The sequence below is a fragment of the Callospermophilus lateralis genome, chromosome 6, assembly GCF_048772815.1.
Source record: "Callospermophilus lateralis isolate mCalLat2 chromosome 6, mCalLat2.hap1, whole genome shotgun sequence".
NCBI classification, from domain to species: Eukaryota; Metazoa; Chordata; class Mammalia; order Rodentia; family Sciuridae; genus Callospermophilus; species Callospermophilus lateralis.
In genome coordinates, this window is record NC_135310.1 from 84,342,002 (window position 1) to 84,364,874 (window position 22,873).

The following is a 22,873-nucleotide window of genomic DNA, read 5'->3' on the forward strand; positions in this document are numbered from 1 at the left end:
TTAACAATGAACAAGCAAACACATAAACAGGAAAATGTCCAATCAGAACCAAACTTGTAATACTACAAAGTGATCTGGCATGATAACTGGAAAGTAACTACAGACTGGGTCATTGGCTAAGTCCTCTTTGGAGGTAATAGTTGAGTGAATACTTAAATGATAAGGAGAGAGCCATGTAAAGACCTTTAAGATTGGAGAGATCTAGACAGAAAGAAAAAATAAGTACCAAGTCCACGATACAATAAATAGTTTGGCATATTCAAGGGAACAAAGAAACCATGATTATCAACAGGAAAAGGGGTAGAAGTCAAGGAGGATGGCAAAAAATATATTATATAGAATTAAGGGCTATGAAGAGAATTACAACAAAGTGATATTTTTAAAATGTTACCATGTGGTTACTTTAAATTAGGTAATGGTTTTTAAAACATTTTAAGGAATAGGCATCTAAACTGAAACTCTACCAAGACTTAGGTGGTACAAACATTCTTCAAGTTATTGAATACAGCAAGAAAAGAGCAGAGAAGTGACCATCACATTTCACGAGTTGAGGTTAAGTCCTAATAGAGACAATCAAACCAAAGTCAATGAAATATTGAGGAAAGAACCCTATTTAAACCAAGTTAGAAATTATGTATGTGTCATATTTATGGATAAAAAGACTCAAGATTTAAAGTTCCAATCCTACCCAATTTTGTTTGTAAATCTGAACAAAATTCAGTGAAAATTTCCCCACAGTTGCCATGATCTTGACATAATATTCCTAAAATTTATATTGAACTACAAAAAGCTAGAAATGTCTTTCAAATACTTTGAAAAACATACTAGGAAAGATGCTCTGCTGTACACCAAAATTTATTATAAAACTACAGTTAAGATTATGTGGTTTTGATGCAGGATTATCCAAAAACACCATCAAACCAACAAGACAACAGAAAGATCCAGGAAATAACATCACATGGATGTAGCACCACCAAGCAGTTGGGCTCCTCATTTAAAATGCTAAGACAAGTGGGCAACAGATGGAAAAAGGCAATCCCAAAAGAAGAAACACCAATGGCCAATAGACACATGAGAATGTGTTCTATCTTACTAGATTCCAGGGAAAGGTAAATGAAAGTCATAGTGAGATACCATTTCAAAATCATCATTTTGGCAAAGCTAAAAGGTCTAACAATTCAAGGGTTAGCAGTCATATGGATAAAAAGAAACTTCTTATTTATGATTGATGAGGATAGAAATTGGTGTGATGTTCCCAAGAGAGAATAATATGGATAGTATTACTCAATGAAAGACTATAGAGAATTTGATATTAATATAAATAAGTATTATTATTATTACTTTTAAAGAAAACTCAAGAACATAATATTGGCCAAAGATTACTATTGTAAAATGACATATAAAATAAATTATTTATATAGCATTTGAATACTTGGACTGTGTATATATATTCATGCAGTGGAGTATAAAAACACCCATGGGGGGGAAAACACCCATGAACATGATAAACACTAAACTCAGATTAAAGTTGATGATGGAAGATGAGGAGAGCTGAAAAGTTGACCATAAGTATCTTCTCAGTAAAACTAGAGAGAAGACAGTTGGAAACTGGGGAGAAAGACACCAAAATGGAAGTAGTAAGAAGGACAGGAGGAATACATCTTTGTAAGAATGGGAAAGTGGATTTACAGAGTAAAATCACAAAGTTATGTGTTGAACTGACCAACATCACTCAGGCTAAACATAAATAAGCTGATTCTAGTAGACTATGGTGGACACTGAGAGTTGAAAGTGAATGAGAGGCAGTAAGCAGAATTCAATTAGATCATATAGCCTGCTCAGTAAGCCAAATTAAGTCCCTTTTTAATTTCAGAAAAGGATTAAATGTCTCCACCATACCTTGAGTGAAAGACTGTTTCTGAGACAAACATACATGAGAACATCCTGAAGACAGGATACAGTTAGCCTTATGTCCATCATTTAGTCTGCCAAACCCTCCAAAGAGATATCTGGACAAGAGAATTGTTCAACACCACGCTTCCAACTTCATCCTACAGGTGAATACTGACATACTAGACTCATGCCAGAACAGGGAGTACTTCTAAAATATTATAACCAATTCACAAATTTTAATTGTCACTAATCTCACTAATGAATGCCCATATCCATCATCCATTATCTAAGTAACAAGCTGATAATTTCACCAATGAACAGCCTTTATCTTTACCTTTCATTATGCTGATGTTTTAAAATCTAGCATAAATTGGAATTAAAAATTGTGGAAGACCAAAGTGCCATTTCTGAAATGTGGCCTTTTTGATTAAATGCCAACCACGGCCTTTCTTCTTTTAGACTTTATATTGATGACAAAAGTGTTAAGAAAACCTACAGTGTAGCTCGAATTCATATAGACAAACATTCATACAAACATCTGTTCATGCACCAAAGCATTTTAAAGTAAGTTACAGATATTACCTTGTGTAAAACAAAACAGTCACTGTTGAACTTCCTTTTGAGGCTCAACAGTCACCTTTCTTGACAGTTACTGGTCATGGAATTCTAGCTTGTGATCAAAGACCAGGCTTCAACCACTCATTAACCCTGAGGTAGTTAGAACTTTCCAAGCCTATCTAAGCTCAAGTTTCCTCATATGAAGCATGATAATATGTGGTTAATATACATATGAAAGACAACCATCTAAAGTACTTAGATCAGTTCCCAACACTTTAGTGGGTACTCAAAATGTTTGTTATTGTGATTAAAGTGTTTTACCTATCATCTTTGGGCTGGCATTGCTTTGAAAGACCCTGAATTGATAACTCCATTTCCTTATCTCCCTGGGCATAGTACTTCATATCACTTTTGTAAGGTAAACCCTCCCAGGGTAATACCTCTAGGCTTCATGCTATAGCACTTCTTTGAGTCCTACAAAAATAAAGCAATTTGAAAACTTCCTTTTAAGATAAAACCTTATTAAGCATATGATGGTGATTTTCTTTCTCTCTCTCTCTTCCCACCTACCAGAGGATCCAACTGTGATATAAACTCACACCTCTCCTGACCTGCCTTTAAACAATTTTTAAAGTGCTTTGGCCCAATTGACTTATCAAACTAATTTTGATCTTTCACTTGTAGACTATAGTTTTTAAAAAAGTCTCACTTGCTGTCCATTTTCCCAATCCAATTACTGTGTAATGCACCATAAACTGACTTCCTTCCACACTATGCGACTGAACTTGTCTCTGAAAGGTTGTGAATTCCTTCCTATAACAGATCCAACAGTGTTTCCTCAGCCCTTGCCTTTTTTTGGTTTTTGTTTGCTTAGTTGGTTGGGTTTTGATACTGGGAGTTGAACCCAGGGCCTCTTGCATGCTAGGCAAGCACTCTAGCACTAAACTATACATCCCCAGCCCCTAAACTGAATTTTAATGTCAATAAAATTCAAGTCACTGAATAAAGTCCCTGTGCTTTTAGAATGTACAATATTTATTATGGCCTCTGAACACACACACAAAAGGCAGTGTATGTAACTTACCAACACCAAATATATCTGGTTGATTCTCTTAGCAGATGTGACTAATTATTTTTGAAAAAGCTGTATTCCAAAATATATGCCATTTGACACCTTTAAGATAAAAACGTTAACTGTTTATCTACTTTTCTAGTGTTTACCTTTTAATTATTTTTACTGAGAAACTAAGTCAATTTATTCTGCATTCACTGTATTCTTATCTTTAAGAGGAGAAAGGAGGCAAGACAGGCAAGAGCCCTACATTAAGAGTCTGAGAGGAAGGCTGACCCTCTGCTGTCTCCAAAAGAAAACTGGGGTTATTCAAGACCTCCCATACAAGGATTCAGCAAAAAGTTCTTAGAAAATAATGAGGGTAGTTGAGGACATAGGGTCTTCCTCCCTGGGTGGTTATCATTCACATCCTCATTAAAACTGTCATCCTATGACCCTACAATTACCTCTCTGCATTCATGTCCTAGTGCAGTTATTTTTGCTAGACTGTATCTTTTGCTCCTCTCCTCTTTATGCCAAAAGCATCCCTTTCTTGTTGTATGCTGCAGTCTTTAGCTGACAGCCAAAGTAAGATGGAACTGGAACATAAATTCAGATTATGAAAGGCTACCTTAGATGGCATTCCAATTGGTATTGCCCTTGTGTTTCTTTCTGTATATTGTATCTCTGCTTCCCAAGATATGAGTAACAATACAGGGAAAATTCTCTAAGCTACACCAAATAAATCTTGTATTAACAGGAAAAGCACTTATTCAAAACACCAGGACCTACAGTTGAGGGCACTGTTTTGCTTTGTTTTCAGAAGTGACAGATCCTATTCTTTCCAGATCACAGAATACTCAAGGCCCTGCCTACCTGCCTCTCCTAAGACTGGCTCCTTTTAGAAGTGGTTCAGCTATTCCTGATTAGTCACACATATTGATGGTGATGAAAATACTTAAAGAATTCCCTTAACCTGCCTGAAATGGAGAGACAAATCAACAATCTGAGCAAATAAAAAGCTAAAAATCTAAGAATAGTTGTCCTTCTGCCAAAGAAAAAGCAATGCAGTTCCAGAGGTGGAAATTTCCTAGCTTCTTACCTAGTTACCTCACCTATTGCCAAATTAATAGATGCAGTATGAAGGGGAAAAACAAAACAGTGAACTTGGAACATGACCCATGTTTTCAACAGCTCCTTTCTTTTAGAGTTGTGAATTTGTCCTGTGAGTATTTGTTACTCTCTTGGCACCAGTTTTCCTTATAAAGGGAATGCAGAGACAACACAGGCTTTGGAATTAAAAATGCCTTAGTTGGAAACCTTGCTTCAGTTCTACAAGTTACAAAGCTGGATAATACATTTACCATCTCTGAGCCTCAGTTTCCTTTTCTGTGAAGTGGAAATAAAATTAGGACCTAACTCATCAGTGTGCTGGTAAGATGCTATGCATATAAAGTACATAATTGAGATTTGGGTATTCAAGGGGAACCAAAAAACTGTACCTATTTTAACTAAAAAATGAAATTGTTTCTTTATGATATTATCTGATACATTTTGGTAATCATATCTCATTTATATGTCTTCTAATCTCAAATGAAGGAATGTGTCTACAAAGACATACTAACCTTTCACCTTACCTTGTGTATATTAAATGCATCCCTAAAATTCTGCCAAAATTAAAGGAAAAGTCTTCCTTTATTAAGAACATGTAACTACTTTTGACAGTCAACCAGCTTGAAGAAGCATTTCTGGATTAACCACTGTGACCCATAATTAAACAACAGTACTTAGAGAAACACCTGATGTTCCCAGAAAGCATTATCTAAAGAATAATGAGTGTTTATCAATCTTGTTTGCTTCCTAAGTAGCAGTTATCAACATTTTATTTACCCAAGTTTTTAATCAACAATGGGGAAAATGCATATGATGCTGCTGTCAAGAACTTTTAAATATTTGTCACTTTAAAATAAATTAAATATCCTTATATCCATATCTACCATATAGGATATTTTTTAAGGACAAGTTAGTCTACACTACAGTTTTCTTGAAGTAACATGTTTCACTAAGATGACTATAAACTGGAAATTGTTTTCATAAACTTGAAATTGTTGCTTTCTTTTCTAGAGATAAAACCTTGACATTTCACAACAGAGTTAGAAACATAAGCATAACACAAGGCTGTACAGCAAACCAAAAGAGAAGCATTTCACTAGCTCCTGCCACCTTTCCAGCCTGTTCAAATACATATTAGAAATGTTTACTTATAAGCATGCATGTGTTTTATTTCACTCTCATTATCATTTTCCTAGATATGGTTATCTAAATACAGAATTATCTTCCATGTAATGCATTGCTCATTTTCCGACCCACTGTTGTAAGTATGATTCTACTCCAATTTGATAATAATTTTCTTTAAACATTACCAAAATAATCTGAATTTAAAGATGAGAGCCAAACATCCATTACCCTCTGCTACTTATGGATACCCCAAGAAAATAATGTTAAAGGAAAGTTTTTTTTAAGTGTGAAGCCACAACAAACAATGAGAAAGGAAACAATAGTAAGAAAACTCTGGAATTTCTATAATAAATATCTTCAGTGTTCAAAGTGAATGCTCTTTCCAATGTAGAATTCTCTATCTAACCAAACTATCAATCAAGTATAAGGGTAGATGGAAACCATTTTCAAACAAGAAAGTTCAAATTTATCTACCATGAATTTTCAGTAATCCACCAGAGCATGTGCTCTGCTAAAAGAAGAGATTAAGAAAGAAGACAACACAGAGTACAGAACACGCAGGATTCAATAACACGAGAGAGGTGGGAAAAGCCCCAGGATAATTGTGAAGTGCAGTTCCTCAGATGACTACTGAGAACCATGACAAGAAATGAAACAATACATAGAGGAAGGGGTTAAAAAGCCCCAGGAAAGGCAATCTGAAGTGTTTAACTACATGAAGAGAAAATTTACACATGTAAGATAATATGTGGGGATAATTTAATGTTTTTCATTTAGAAAATGAAGAAAAAAAATTTAATATGAGAAAATTGCAAAAGGCATCAGGGGCAGATTAAGAGTATAAATTCAGGGGAGGAGGCATGGGAGCAAGACAGATGGTGGAATGAGATGGACATTATTACCCTAGGTTCATGTATGACTGCACATATGGTGCGACGATACATCGTGTACAGAGAAATGAAAAATGTTGTGCTGTGATTGTGTACACTGAATCAAAATGTATTCTGCTGACATATATACCTAATTAAAATAAAGAATACATTTTTAAAAATTAGTATAAATTCTTCATAAAAGGATGAACTCTCGTCATTTACAACAATATGGATGGCCTGGTAGACATTATGTTAAGTGAAACAAATCAGGCACAGAAAGACAATTACTACATGTTATCACTTGTATGTAGAAGCTTACAAAAATAGATCTTTTAGAAATACAGAGTACAATAGTGGCTACCAGAGGGTGAGAAGAGGCAGTGGTAGGAAAAGGTGCTGGGAAAGGATGGTTAATAGAGTCGGAAGTGCAAATGGACAGGAGGAATAACTTCTAATATCTTATAACACAGTAGGTTGACCATGGTTGATAATAATTAATTGTGTATTTCAAAATAGCTAGTAGAGAGTATTTTTAATGTTCCCACATAAAGAATTTATAATGTTTGAGGTGATTAATATGCCAGCTATTCTGATCTGATCATTATATATCATACATTTGTGTTGAAATACCAACACTGTACCCCAGAAAATATTCAATTACTATATGTCAACTAAAAAATTTTTAAGTGTAGGCTCTTGAACCAAACTCTTTGAGTTCAACCCCTGACTCTGTCACATGCACCTAATTTTCCTCAAATGTAAAACAGAGATAATAGTAGCATTTACCTTGTATGTTGTATTGATACATATATGGATAATCTATAGAAATCTCTTAAAACAGTGTCTTTCCACAACACAAGAGCTCAATACATATTAGTAATTGCAGTATGCTTTATGGTTCAGGTATATCTAACATGCATGCAGTCACGATAATGCAAAACTCAATATTCAATAAAGTGAAAATATAGTGATAGGGAGAAAGATGAAAGGATGATGTGACAATTGAGTCCTTATGCTGATTTAAAAGGGTGTGTAGAAGGAAAATATTCTCAATTCCCTTATCTAATAATACCTAAACGTGATCATCCCCAAAATAGTAATAGTAGTGTACTGTTTAGAATTACAAATCAGAAGATTAGAAGAATTAGCTTAAAGAATTAAAAATAATTTCTTTGAATGGAGAAATGAAGAGAAGGCAGGCACATTTTTTATGATTTAAAAAAACATTGGACTTCTTGAACTCTGTGCATGAACAGATTTTAAAAATGAAACCAGAATTTAACCAAAAAAAAAAAAACCATCTGTATGTAATACCAGATAGAAAGTAATTTACAAAGCATAACATAGAATCTGAAGATAATAACACATTGAATAAACATATACTTCCAGGGATAACAATTAAGCTCCTTCTATGAATGATTCTTGGACATGTCATTTTGGAAAACATCTGACCCCAACTGCTAGCCTTCTTCTATATTTGGAGGGACTTTCCTAGCTCTCTGTGTCACTGTGACAGGTGAATAACTAGGAAAAAAAAAAAAAAGTCTGCCTGTGGACACTTGTTTAAAATGCTAGAGCTGGGCTGACAGATGCTCCTCCAGAAGGTTAATGAGATAAAGGTTCCTCCAGCTGGCACGTAAGCAGAGATTACACCTGAGTGGAAGATCAGCGGATTATTCCAGAAACAGACACTGCTGCATGCTCTTCATAAATTAGCACCCTCATAAAGATAAATCAAAAAGGTTATTTTCACTCAGCTGGCACCAACATTTAATTATTTTTTTTCATCCTTCTGTCATTTTATTTCTTTTAATGAAATTTGGGGGTGTTCTGTAATTTTCAGAATTACCAACACACAAAAGCCAGAATGTATTTGGAAACTAAAAGGGCTATTTTTGTTGTTTGGATTTTTCTCCAAGTTCAAGGAAACAAAGGTAAGTTATTTAAACATTTTTTTTTTCTTTTTAAAATTGTTTAATCTATAAAATCTATTTATAGAAGCGAATATTCAGAAACAACAGTTACTACTAAATTTTAGAGGGTGAATAGAAGGCAGGTTCTGAATAATAATTGACTAACTAGTTGGTTAGTTGATTGATTATTAGAAAGGATAGTTAATGATGATTTAATGTTTATTTATTACACAATCTTAAATGTGATTGGTGTTAACGAAATAGGAGAGTTTAATGCATCCTTTTTGCCATTATAAAAAAATGCAAATTCATATTATTAATATCAATAACATTAGTAGGTCCGGGAAATCAATCCCATTTATCCACCTAAACTCAACATACAAAACCTAAAATTGAAATTAATTATAAGACATTTATGATCAGACCAAAATGCATTTCCTAACTTCTCTCAATTAAATCATGAATTGTTTTTCCTTAGAAAATAGCCAAGTGTGTTTTATCTTCAGTGTTCATAATGGCAATCCTAGAAACTTTGTTGTTTTTGAGGTTATATGAAGAGAACTAGACAATATAGGTTCTTGTGGTGAAGCTTTAACTGAATTTGAAATGAAACCAAGGCACATAACAGGCTTATAAGAAAAATAATGTGTTTTATTTTAAAAAAAAAAATGTCAAAGTCTTGATTTTTAAAAAAATAACCCTTATCATTACAACATAATCTTTTTAAGCTGCTTGAAATCAATAATGTTAGGTTCTTCTTTAAGGATAACATTAAAACACTCAATGAACATTTTGATTACAGTATTGGTTTTGAAATGTCTATGGAAAAAATTTTTTAAAATATGTATTGCAAATTAAGTCAAAAATAACTGTGATTCTATCAGTTATTTTATACTTAATTTTATACTTATTTTATACTTAATTTCTCTTAATCTGCATTTGGAGGGAGAAAATTTTTTTCTGGAAAAGATAATATTAAGTTTCCTTCATGTTCTGTTACATACAAATGATAGGGGATGAAGCAAAAGTTTATTTACCTTTCTTTTCAATTATCAATTATATATAATGGGTTTTTGTTGTTTTAATACTTTTTTAATTTTAGATGGACACAATAACTTTATTTATTTATTTATTTATTTATTTATATGTGGTGCTGAGGATTGAACCTAGTGCCTCACATGTGCTCGGCAGGCTCTCTACCACTGAACTATAACCCTAGCCCCTCTATAATATTTATGAAAACATTTTGATTAAAAACAAATGACTATATTTCAGTATCCTAAGATTAAACTAATGAAGCAAACCCATTTGATTGTTTGATGAACTTGACCAGGCAAATAAGATCTGTAATTTTTTATGTTTGTTTAATTATATTAACTAATTTATTTTTTTCTATTTTCATATATATTGGCCATTATACACAATTACAAATAGCATAATTTCACATATAACAATTTAAATTTTAAAAACTCATCAAAAAATTACAATTTGTTTTATGCCAACTTCTATCAAAAATGTGCTCTAATTGCATAATAAAAAGTGCTAACATGTTATTAGTTTTGGACTTTTTATTACACAAGCATCTAAGATCGTGAATATCTGTTAATTTCAATTAGTGAGGTCTACTATAATCAGAGTTTATGTACTTTAGGCAGACTGGTTTCTTATTTGTGACTAATTAAACGTCATGATTATATTTACATAGAAAATAGTTTGGGGGAGAAAAATGAGGGTTCAATTCAATACAACTAGGTGCTAAGCATAATAATTGAGTATTTAGATAAACTCAATTGTTTCTTTTTTAAAAATTACAGATTTGAAAAATCAAAGAGATATTTTCTAAATCACCCATAGTATTTCCATCCAAATATAATCTACACGGGGACCTCAGTGTTTCCTCAGTTTCTTTTCTAGATATGCTTCTTTTCTACATGATTGTTGCTTTATCACACACACAATTTTATATCAGGTTTTTACAGTTTTATTAGATTATATGAATTTCTACATTGCTTTCTAGCTTTGACAAACATCATTTGATTGGCTAGATACTGTTCCCTTCTATAGATATATCAAGATTTGTTCTATCCAAATATTTAACAAAAGAGAACTAATTATTTCTAATTATTCTGTTATTATGAATAATATTACAATAAATAGCTTTGGGTATATATATATATATATCAGTAATCAAAACTTAACATAAGTTCACTAAAATAAAATTATTAAATCAAAACAATATAAACAGTTTTGTGGCATTTATTCATATTGATAAATTGCTTCTAAAAGCTTTCTAACATCCTTCAGCGATTTTTCCCAGTTTGATTCAAGAATGCTTACCATGTACCCAATACTGTGCTAGACACAAAAAACAAAAGAGATTTAAAAACTTGCCAGTTTTCTTTGGAGATTCTGAATGTAGTTTTTCCATAGACCACAAAGGTGGAATGGATTTGATTTCAAAACATTCATTAAATAAAATTGTTTCAGCATCAAAAAAGATTCTTCAAATTTTCAAAACACTATTTCACTTCATCAACACGAAGTCTCCTGTATTTTGGACAAATAACAAGGATGTCAGTTCCATGTGATATATGTGGCACTGCTTTGTGCTCTTACCTTTTTCATGTAAATAATTTCATTTCATTTCTTGTGACATTCAATGTGTGGGAGAAAGAGAAAAGAGAAAACCCACTGTTGGCAAGTCCTAAAAATGGAAATGGTGTTTATCTTAGTGTGTGCCTTTTGCATTACATTTGGCTATACTAAATGAAACCTTTAACAAAGTTATTATTAGTTCATCCAAGTTGGATAATTATTTTAGTGGCTGGAAATGTCAAGAAATTTGCATTTGAAGATACTCCACTTCTTACTAATCCTGTTCTATTGGGAAATGCTCTCATTTCATAAAATTGTCCAGGAAGGTACTTTCTCTCATTGTTGCTCCATTAACAAAGAACATGGCTTCATTTGTATACCTGAGATAGCTGCCCAATGGCAGTAGCATTAACTGTGCAGCTCCTGTACCTAATTTGTCTGAGCTACAGTCTCAGGACAGTGAAATTCAAAAGTTCCAAGGCAGATTGTTTTGCTCAATTATATCTGAAAAGATGTTCTTAAAATTGAAGCTACGTAAGTTAAGGATGCTGAACAAACTGTGGCAATACACCTGAAACTATTCAATTATATTCTTACTTTAAAATTAAAAAGCAGTGGCTGCCTTTTGGCCCATGTGCGTGTATCACTGATCACATTAGAGGACTATTGTATGTGTAAGCTAATTAGACAGGGCTGACGTGACCTACTGCTTTCTTGGCCATTTCTGTCAATCATGAGAGTGCAACCACCTTAATGATCAACTGGATTTGCATGCTAATTATCTTTAGAAACTCAAATTATTGGTACCACAACCGTTTTCACAGTTGTTATGCTATTTTCAAATAATCCACCTGAGACAACAAAGTTTGTTTTTTACAATAGTGTCTAGGATTATATTATAATTCAATATATGTTTTAATGACCATAATAAAATGCTGACCTCATTACTGCACTGTGAAATATCAGACTACCTTATCCCTGAGGTCTCTACCCACACTACCACTTTTTGCTTAAGGGTTGGAAAGACAGTTCTGCAGTCATGCAGGCTTTAGAATCACAGAAAGCAGAATTTTGAAAGGAAGAAATGTGAGTTCTGACCAAAATGTGAGTTTCAACATCCCAAAGGAGAGTTTTCAACAACCATGGAGCCTAAGCTCACTGTCTGAGATCTTTTCATCCAAGACTAGGTAGGATTCCAGCCCCGGAAAACAAGAGTACCAAGTCAGATGGAACCATTTTAATAAAGGAGGAGGGTGTGCTCTTTGCTCTGGGTCCAAGGCAAACTGCATGACAAAGCTCATCTTACAATGAGTTGATGAGGTTGAGTGGCATAGCCATGGTAATGAGAATTCAAATATGGAAATGCTGCTGTCAAGCTTGGAACTGCAGCATGCACCACTATAATTATTTATTGAGAATGTTCTCCCACTGCTGTGCCTCTCTTCCAGCCACAGTGAATGTAGGAAGAATACGAAAAGCTGTAGAACAGCAATGCTGCTTCTAAGCATGTGATTGTATTCAGTAGATAAATAGGTTCCCATTTACATTCAGTTATTCCCGAGGAAATGGTGTCTTTCTGTGTGCTTTTGTAAAGCCATCTTAATTCATGCCAACGCAGTTTTCTTTATTCAGTCATCTTAAGTATTTTCACCACAGCTGGTATCTATTTTCATAATAGTCCCCGGGAGAAAGGTTAAAGAAAGCTAAACCAAAAGGAATTTTGCAAAGGTATGTCAGAACCTCAAAATTAAGGAAAAGTTTTCACTTCAGAAAGACTAACTCCATTCAGAAAATAACATGTATAGGGCTAATTTTTCCATCTTAGGTTTTTACTGCATTAATAAATAAACAAAAGCCATATTTAATTAAGCTGAACTGTGAAACACAATGGCACTATTATTAACCCATTATACTAGGATCAGTTCAGACCTCATCAAAACGTTTTGTACACAGCAATCATGTTAATGTTAGTAACCATTTGCTTTAATACGTTTCTCTTTGATTACTGACATATACACACAAGCTAATTTTATTAATCTTGTGTCTTAATATTTCTCTGGGTGATGAGCACTGTGCTCATTTATAAGGCAGAAAGTGGTAAGTATTGTTTAAGGTAGGAGAGATAAAACCAAAGCTGAGAACTGAACAGTGTCCGGTTCTATCTTGTGTCTACTTAGTCTAACATCAGTCCAATATAATATTACGAATGAAAAAAATATGATTTTTAGTACTTTTTTTTTTTTTTTTGGTACTTGGAATTGAACCCGGGGGTGTTTAACCACTGAGCCACATCCAAAGCCCTTTTTTATATTTTATTTAAAGACAGGTCTTGCTGAGTTACTTAGGGCCTAGTCCACTAAGTTGCTGAGGCTGGCTTTGAACTTGCAATCCACCTGCCTCAGCCTCCCTATTATTTAAAAAACCAACTTTCCTCTGCTACCACCAGATGATGGTTGATTTGGGGCCATTTCTAACATCTGTTTTTCATGAATATCTCAGAATACCTGGTCATGTCCTTCAGCTCTATCTTGGAAATGGAAGTACCTGTCTTAGGACTTCTACTCTTCATTAGGAAAAAATACGTAATATTTTGAACTCCACAAATCATGTTTTTTTTTTTTTTAATGCCCATCATTAAAATCTCAGTTTAGTGGTAATTTACTTAAGATTGTGTCACATATTTCCAGGCCTTAACTTGCCTAATGAGTATTTTATGAAACAGTGGGAAAAACTTCTAAAACAAAAAAATAAGAACATCCTCATCTAAACACTAAAATTTTACCTCAAGTTCACAACATGTTTGACCTCTGGAGATATCAAATTCTGAAACACTCCTTTTTAATGATTTCTCTTTCTTCCTTCTATTAAATCTAATCCTATTCTCATCAGAATAATCGAATCCCTCAGGCAGTTGCTCCAGTTCTTCAGCCCATCCTGGTCTCAGTGTGCTGCACATTAACTCTAGAACTTATTATGGGCTCCTGAGCAATTCTTAGTGGTCTTTCTGTTTGTATGATAGGAACCTTACTCCTTGACCTCTCCCTTCTATTTCATTAATTCTACTTGGGAAAACTTACCTTTCACTTTTTCTATGATCTGAGCTGCCAACTATTTTTAGAGTGCCAAATAGAGTGCTTGCATGAAGAAAATCAATGCACTATTACCTTATCTGAGTCCTATATGCAATTCCATCATCATCCGATTCCTTGACTTAGCCCCCTAAAGAGATTCCCAAACCTTCCCTCTCACCTGAGTCTACCACCTGATTTCGCTCTTTCACAGAAGCAATGATAACAGCAGAGTTTAGAGCAAAAGCTCTCAGGCTTGCACAGAACTACCTTCTGCCCAGAACACTCTGTCACTCACTCTGTGATCTGGGCAAATTGCTCAACCTCATACATTACTCATTCTTATGGTTTCCTCATCTAGAAAATAGGAATAATAATAGCAGTGAATGCCTCAAAAGAGCTAAAGCTTTTAGTGAGACATCTGGTACAACAAAGTTCAAAACGTGCTGACTCCTAAAATGGATATGATGACTACCACTACTGCCATTGTCCTATCACCTCCTCCTACGTACTGAGAAGACTGAGTCACTTGACTTCCTTCCCCTTGTCCTTTCTACTTCAAAGTTTCTCTGAATCTATCCAAACTCTTCTCATTCTCTTGTATTTCAGAGAAAATTAATTTCATGTCTTTGCTAACATTATTTCTATCTACTTATGATATTACACTCACTACCAATTCCCATTAGACCTTCCCCTGCCAGTCTCCTTTTCTGTTGACTTTATTTCCCAGACTAAAAGGTTTCATGCAACCATTTTGACATTCATTAAAACACCAGTGCTGAGGTTCTAGCTTTGATGATTCTAATCTCATTGATATAGGATGGAATCCAAGTTGGAATAATTACTAAAATTATCCAGATGATTCAGGATAAGATTATTCTTAATAAGAAGAAACAGTAGTACCCTTCTGGAAAGATACTATATGTGTGTCATCATTTTATAAACCACCAGGGGATTTGTTTTAATCTGATTTTTTAAAATAAATTTATCACATAGCTTTGCTATCTATATACCAACTTCTGCTTAAAAAAAGAAAAGGAAAGAAAAAAACATCAAAAGCTTCCCCAACACCTTCAGAATAAATTCTACTATTGAGTATACATTTAAGGGAACTAAAACCAATATGTCAAAGTGATATCTACACTCCCATGTTTTTTGTAACACTATTCAATAGCCGAGATAGAACAAACTAAGTGTCCCTCAATGTTGAATCAATGAAGAAAATTTGTTATATACACACAATGAGATACTATTCATTCATAAAAAGTATAGAAATCTTGATATTTTCAACCATATGAAAGAACTTGGAGAACAATTTGTTTCAAATCCTCACCTACACTTGGTGTTGCTTAATTTTATTTTTTAATAAATAAATTATATTATTTTATTATAAATAATATTAGAGGATGAAATATTATAAATGTTATCTCATTGAGGATTTTAATTTATATTGCGCATTTACTAATTAAATATATGATTACATTATAAATTGATGTAAAATAAATTAAACTAATGAGGTTAAATGCATTTTCATATATTTTGGGTCCATTATGTATCCTCTCCTAGAAAATACAGAAGCAAGTGTTTAGTCCACTTTTTACTAGAATGTTTAGGATGTCTTTCTTTTCTTATTGATTTAGAGGTATTTTTAAAAAATATTTTGCAGCTTCATGTCTTTCAAATATCATTTCCAGTCTGTAGCTTATCTTCTTTATAAATTTATTTATTTTAATTAGATATATATGACAGCAGAATGCACTTTGATTCATTGTATACAATTGCAGCACAACTTTATGTTTCTATGGTTGTGCACAATGTAGTGTCACACCATATGTGCAGTCATAAATGTACCTAGGGTAATGAAGTCCATCTCATTCCACCATCTTTCCTGCCCCCATGCACCATCCCCACCCTCCCTTCCCTTTTCCCAATCAAAGATCCTCCATTTTTCTCATGCCTTCCCTCCCCACTATGTATCAGCATCCACTTATCAGAGAGAACATTCGGCATTTGTTTTTGGGGGATTGGCTTACTTACCAGCATGATATTCTCCAACTCCATCCATTTACCTGCAAATGCCATAATTGTATTCTCTTTCAATGCTGAGTAATATTCCATTGTGTATTTATACCACAGTTTCTTTATCCATTCATCTATTGAAGGGCATCTAGGTTGCTTTCACAGTTTATCTTATTGTGAATTGAGATGTTATAAACATCAATATGGCTGGTTTACTATAGTATGCTAATTTTAAGTCCTTTGTATATAGTCCAAGGAGTGGGATAGGTGGGTCAAATGGTGGTTTCATTCCAAGTTTTCTAAGGAACCTCCATTCCATACTGCTTTCCAGATGTAGCTTATCTTCTTATTTTGTTACTAGTATTCTTTCATGGACAGGGATAATTAATAATAAATCAGCCTTTTTACTTCAGGGTTTGGTTTGGTTTGGTTGTTTTGTCTTAAGAAATACTTGCCTATTTCAAAAATCATAAAAAAATACTCCTCAATATTATCTTATAAAAGTTGTATAGGTTTGCCCTTTACATTTAAGTCCTTGGAATTAATCTTGTGTTTGTGTCTATGTGTCTGCTGTGAAGAAATAACTTTTAGTATACACAGTCAATTGAGTATCATTCCCTGGATAGTTCTTCTCTACTATGCCCTTCTGTCATAAACATGTCAGCCCATCCGTTCCATTTTGTTACCCTGAGCCAAAACCAGATTGCTTTAATTATTATAATATTATAATAATATTAACATCTTGTACAGCATGTTTCCCTGCTTCGTTACCCTCCCGTGACACCATTTAGGCTATATCTGACCTAAACTCTCCTAAATTACACTCTAAAATTAGCTTGGAAATTTCCACAAAACACTTTGTCAAAATTCATTCCGTTTTTTAAATTAAAAGATAAAACTGTGTGCTTTACTGTGTGCAACATAATGTTTTGAAGTGTGTGTGCATTATAGAATGTCCAAAGCTGCTACTTGGGATTTGATTGGACTTGTGTTGAATAGGTCACTTTGGGGAGAATCAATACCTGTTTTTATCATTTCCCTATTCCAGAAAATGGAAGATCTCTCCTTGTAATAATATCTTTCAATAAAGTTGCACAATTATTTTAATAAATAGAATCCATATCTTAGACTTATCCCTCTCTGGATACTTTATACAACCTGTGATAAGAGAAATGGTATTATTACATTTTCTATGTAAAACTGTGGTTGGTTTTTTTCATATTGGTTTTGTATTCAATAACTTTGCTGAAAAAAAATCTTATTAATTCTGAAAATTCCCTAGAAATTTTGAGGTTTTCTAACTTTAAAAAGTCATACCATTTGCAAAGAGTATGTAGATTTTATTTCCAGCTCTTGAAACTTTTATTTCCTTATATTTTCTTACACCTTTCATAGGCCATCTAGTAGAAACTGTAGTTATCACTCTAACAGGCATTCTTATCTAATTACTAATTTCAAAGGGATTATTTTTAATATTTCACCATTAAATGTGTTTATTTCAGTTTTTATGATTGTTTTGTTCTTGTGAATGTTCTTTACCAAGTAAAAAAGTTCCTTTCCAATTTTAATTTGCTAAGAATTTTTAATCATGAATAGATATAGAAGTTTATTGTGGTTTTTCTATATCTATTAAGATTATATTAAAAATCATTTTTATATAATATTAATTATATAAATGATTTTCTCTTTTAATTCATTAATGTTGATAGATTACTGTAATTGGTTTTCAGTTATTAAAACAATCCCACAATCCTGAAATAAATCCAAGTTGCTCTTACATTGCTTATACATCACTAGATTTCATGTGCTGATAATTTATTTAGAATTGTTACTTTCACAACAAAGCTTGGATCATGAATATTTTTCTCATTCTTCTTTTGTCAAGTATGGTGAGAGTTTTCATAAAAATGGAATTATCTTTTCCTTAAACATTTGGTAGAAGTCTCTGTTAAACTGTGAGACTTTACTGTGTGTAGAGACTTTACTCAGTTCCTTAAAGGTGATCACAACATGTAGTTACATTGTCTCTTCTTCAGTTAGTTCTCATTATTTTTTAAATTTATTGACAAAACATTATTCATATTCTCTTTGTATCTTTTTCATATTTATACAAGTTTATAACAATTTTAATGTTTTCCTTTCTTAATCCTGATACTGGTTCATTTTGTGTTCTTTACCTCTTCAATCTTACCTGTTAAGATTTTTTTCATTTTCATTGTTAGTATTTTCGAAGGAAAAATTGGTTGGCTTTGTAAGAGAAGTGTAAGTTCTTTTTCTTTTCATTATATATGTGATATTCTCTTTTACATTTTTTTTACTCTCTACTCCATTTTTTCTTTGTATTTTATTTATTCTGTATTTTCTTTGGCTTTATTTTGCTTTCTTTGACCTCCTGAGAAGGATGCATACTAATATTTACCTTTTTTACTTTTATAAACTTGTTATTTTAATCATATCATTTAACCTTTAGATACCACTTTAATTTTAAACTACATATTTTATTACATATTATTTTTATCACTTGATGAAAGTATTTTATTTATTTTTATCACTTTATAAAATATCTTATAGATTACAATAATGTTTTAATAATAACCATGATTTTTCTTGGCTTATAGGTTATTTAGAAGGCTTTTTTTTTTTTTTTTTTGCTTTTTACTCTTCAAATATGTGGAGATTTTCCTTGTTCATAAAGCTAATTTCTCACTCACTTCCCATTAGTCTGAAAACATAATGTACATGATATCACTCTTTTTAAAATCAAGATTTGCATTTTAGTTAGGCATATACTCTATTTTTCTTTGTTTTCTCTGTGTTTGAAAAAAAAAGGTATATTTAATAGTTTGGAGATATATTCCTCCATATATGTTAAAAGGTCAGGTTTGAGCATGTTTTTCAAATCTCTACCCTTACCGATTTTTATTTATTATTTTGATAACCAAGAAATCTTAAAATGTACCTAATGTGAATTTTATTTTCCTCATTATCTAAAATATTTTATTTTATATATTTATAAAATTCTCGAGGGCATAAAATTTTAACTTTTTACATCATTCTAAAATACTTACATCATTATGCCATGTCTGTCTTTATCTTTATAATGTTTTCTGTTTAATAATGAACTTTGTCCACTGGTATGCTGGAATTGACCTGTAATGAGTCAAAAGAGCCAATTGAAAACATGTCTTCCCAACTCACTTATGTCATACTGGTAGCTTAAAATTAGTCATGGCGAGTATTAACACAGGAACAAAGGCAAATACCGCAAATCTCACCTCACGCCCCAGCATTGGTTATTTAACATTTGCCACCAATGCTCTGACTTCATTTGATACTAATGTTACCATACCAGATTTCTTTTGATTAGTGTTTGCATGTTGTGACTTTTTTGTATACTTTTACTTTGAATCTTTTGATTTATATGTGTCTCTTAAAACAAGATACAGTTGGACTTTTAAAAATGTAGTCTGATAATCCCTGTCTTTTAAAAAAAACATTTGGTCTATGCACATCTAATATTGCACAGGACACATTTTCCTAAAAAGTTATTCACTGTTAATCTAAAATTTAAATTTGTGCCCCATATTTTTATTTTCCAAATCAGGAAACCCTGTTCCTTTCAGGCTTAATCCTAAACCTCAGGAAAAAGTGGCACAGAATCATAGCAACTAACATTGTACTAGGCCTTTCACGAAGCTCTTCCTATCCATTTTCTCATTTAATTTTCAAAACAATACAAAGCTATACAATGCAAAAGTGAAAATCAAAACTATAGTGCTGGAATTATTATTATCTCCCTCTTAGGTTAGAGACCAGAAATATATAGAGATATTTGTCCATGTGTAGAACATGGCAGAGCCACCTTCAGTGTAACCCCAGAGATGCGGAAACCCAAAATGAAGTTAACTTTGCTTTTCTGCAGGAACTGTAGTAGTTCCTACAGATCAGAAATTTACCAAGATGTACATCTGTTTCTCTTTATTCTATTCCAGTTCTGTCCACCCTGAGTATTTAGAATGCCATGCTTTTGTGGCAATATTTGCAATAAATACTATCTATGCTATTCTCTACTCAGAACTGCATCATACTCCAAGATTAGGTTCATATGAGAACACTAAAACCAAAGGACAGTGTGTTTAGGGTTAGTAACATCATGGACAGCACAAAGTTCCAGAAAACAGATATGCTGAGCTAAATTAGAGCTGATCCTGATATGAATAATTCAGATATAGTACGATTTTGATGTCCCCAAATACACAGCACCCCTACCAATCATGGACTGAAAAATACCCTGTGTTCTAGCCCCCTGACATTGATGGAAACAGAAGGAAAGTGGGTACTTGACACAAGTTATTAATGCATCCCATAAGTAAATCCACATTCCTGGTCAACTACTATTATCTCACTGCACCCCAATTTTTAAAGTCAGCTTCCTCCTGAATTTTTTGCAGATTTATTTTATAGGTTCTTGGTGTAGGTCTCTACGAATTCCTGCTACTTGTCTTCCCCACCCACTTCTAAATCAGCTTCACAAAGCAAGGGTTGGCTCTACCTCCTGCTCATTAATTGCCTAATACTTTCTGGCATAAACTGTTGGTTTCCAATCTTTAAGTCAAGTTAGGCTTTAAAAGTGCTCTGAAAAGTATTTTGTTCCATACATCTGTAAGGAACAATTGTAACTCATCATCCATACATCTCCAACTTACTTATAGAATTCCATTCAGTTCTCTTACCAGTGGCCAGTATACTTACTTCAACTCCATATTCTGAAATTTACGGCAATGTTACCAAAAATGCATGTGATGGGTTAAGAATTGGGAAGCAGAAGTAATAAAAAAGATTTAAGTTAATGTAATAATGAGATGATTAGAAGTGGCCTAATAGGGTTGATGTTCCATCTATAAGATGTTCAGATGATTTAAGGGATAGCAAACTCAGTTGCTGAAGAAAGCACTTGTTTCTTCCAGTCAGGAAATACAAAACAGGCAGCCAGGTGTGAGATCTCAGCTTTGCCAGCTAACAACTTGCCACAACTTGCTCCCACTCCAGTTTCTTATTCTGTTCACTTAAGCTCTACTGCAGCATTCATCAAACTCCATTCAGCCCTTTTCAAAGCAATGCATTTTGTGATTAATCACAGTTTATGAAAATATCCTACTCTCCTTATTTTCAAGACTGGCTCAAATGTGGGGGAAGATTTTATTGAGTTAGCTTATGCACTCATGTGGAAAATTTTTTATGGTCCTTTACATGTTACACTTTTTGCTAAAATTTTAAAGTAAATTTAGGGCTCCGTGAGGAAGCAACATGTTGATCCTGCAGTTTCTCATCACTTCTGGCACAAACTGCATATCTTGAAGCTGTGTGTCCCCTTAGTTAAGAGGGAAAGGCATTCCCTATGACCAGAGGTGTGGTTCTGAAGCAAGTGCAGCACCCCCAAAGCTGGCAGCTGGTTGTGAGTATGTGAGTAGACCAACCTCAGCCCATGGGCTGTCTCATCAAGTGATTTAATGCCTGAAATGAAGATACCCACGTGCTACTTCACCTTCTCATCACCCTATAACAAGTACCTCCAATATGTTTCTCTCCTTCTTTAGCTCACAGAGAGACCAGTCCGCATTGAGAACACACCTCCTCTTCTCAATATGCCCTGCCCTTTGTCCCTACTAAGAGGATGGGGAATTAGCACACACTTCTGCTTTGAGGACAGTTAAGGACACAGCTCTGCTACACTGCTGCCACTTTACCTCCTGACATTGACCAGACCTGAATTGCTGGCAATTCCACCTGTTCAAAGGGCCATCTACTCTAGACACAAAAAGGCAATCTCCTTTCTTTCTCTAACTTTCTCTTTGTCTTCAGTTTTGTTAATGCCCACTAATGAAGCTGCATGTTTCCTCAATAAACATAGATTTGTACCTCTGCAAATTTCTTAGCATCTCACCTTCGCATTTGGTTCCTCTTCTTCTTTTCTCTCTCTCGCTCTCTCTTTTTTTTTTTTTTTTTTTGGTAAGTGGGGTAAAAGTGAAACTTAATACAAATGTATATGTATAACCTAGAAATTAAGAGCTAGCAACCTTTTATTTCTTGTAATAGGTTGTCATCCTAACCCCTTTCCTCCTGACACAGGTAAGTTAATGGCTAAGCCTGATTTTTGCAATGAAGACAAAGTTAATGCAACTCTTCTAATTCTTTGAGAGAAGGGAATACTGATTTGCATCCTCTGTAGGGAGTGCTGTTATTGAACAAATGCCAGTTTTGAAGGTAAGAAAGGATGCAATGGCATAGAATTTTCAGAAGCTTCAGCAAGGGAAATGATGTAGCCATTCCTCTATGCATCATTGATAATCGGCCTGCAGGCTGACTGTTGTGAATGTTTATTTACTTCATAATTTATTAAAGAAAGTGACTGGAAGTTTTCTTAATTTCTTTTATCCTCTTTTGCATCATTTATTCCAACATATTTTGATTCTCAGGCCACAGACTAGGGTTGTCATTGTGTGAGTTTATTGGGAATCGGATGTAGGAGGACAGATGGAAAAGCAAGTTGGAGAAACTTCTATGTTCTCTACTTGATCATCCAGAAAACAGAGTGCTTAAAGTCCATATAATTTTCTGAAACAGCCTTGAATAAGGTGTTCAGCAATTTTGCATAATGTGTTCATA

The 22,873-nt window shown here is 33.5% G+C and overlaps 1 protein-coding gene across 1 annotated transcript in view; it reads left to right on the forward strand.

The window, feature by feature from the left end:
- Positions 1 to 8,479: 8,479 nt before the first annotated feature.
- Positions 8,480 to 22,873, forward strand: part of LOC143402489 (interphotoreceptor matrix proteoglycan 1-like) — a 142,141-nt gene continuing 127,747 nt past the window's right edge. Inside the window, 1 exon segment of the mRNA XM_076859992.2 lies at positions 8,480 to 8,546. Coding sequence (XP_076716107.2) covers positions 8,480 to 8,546 — 67 coding nt within the window.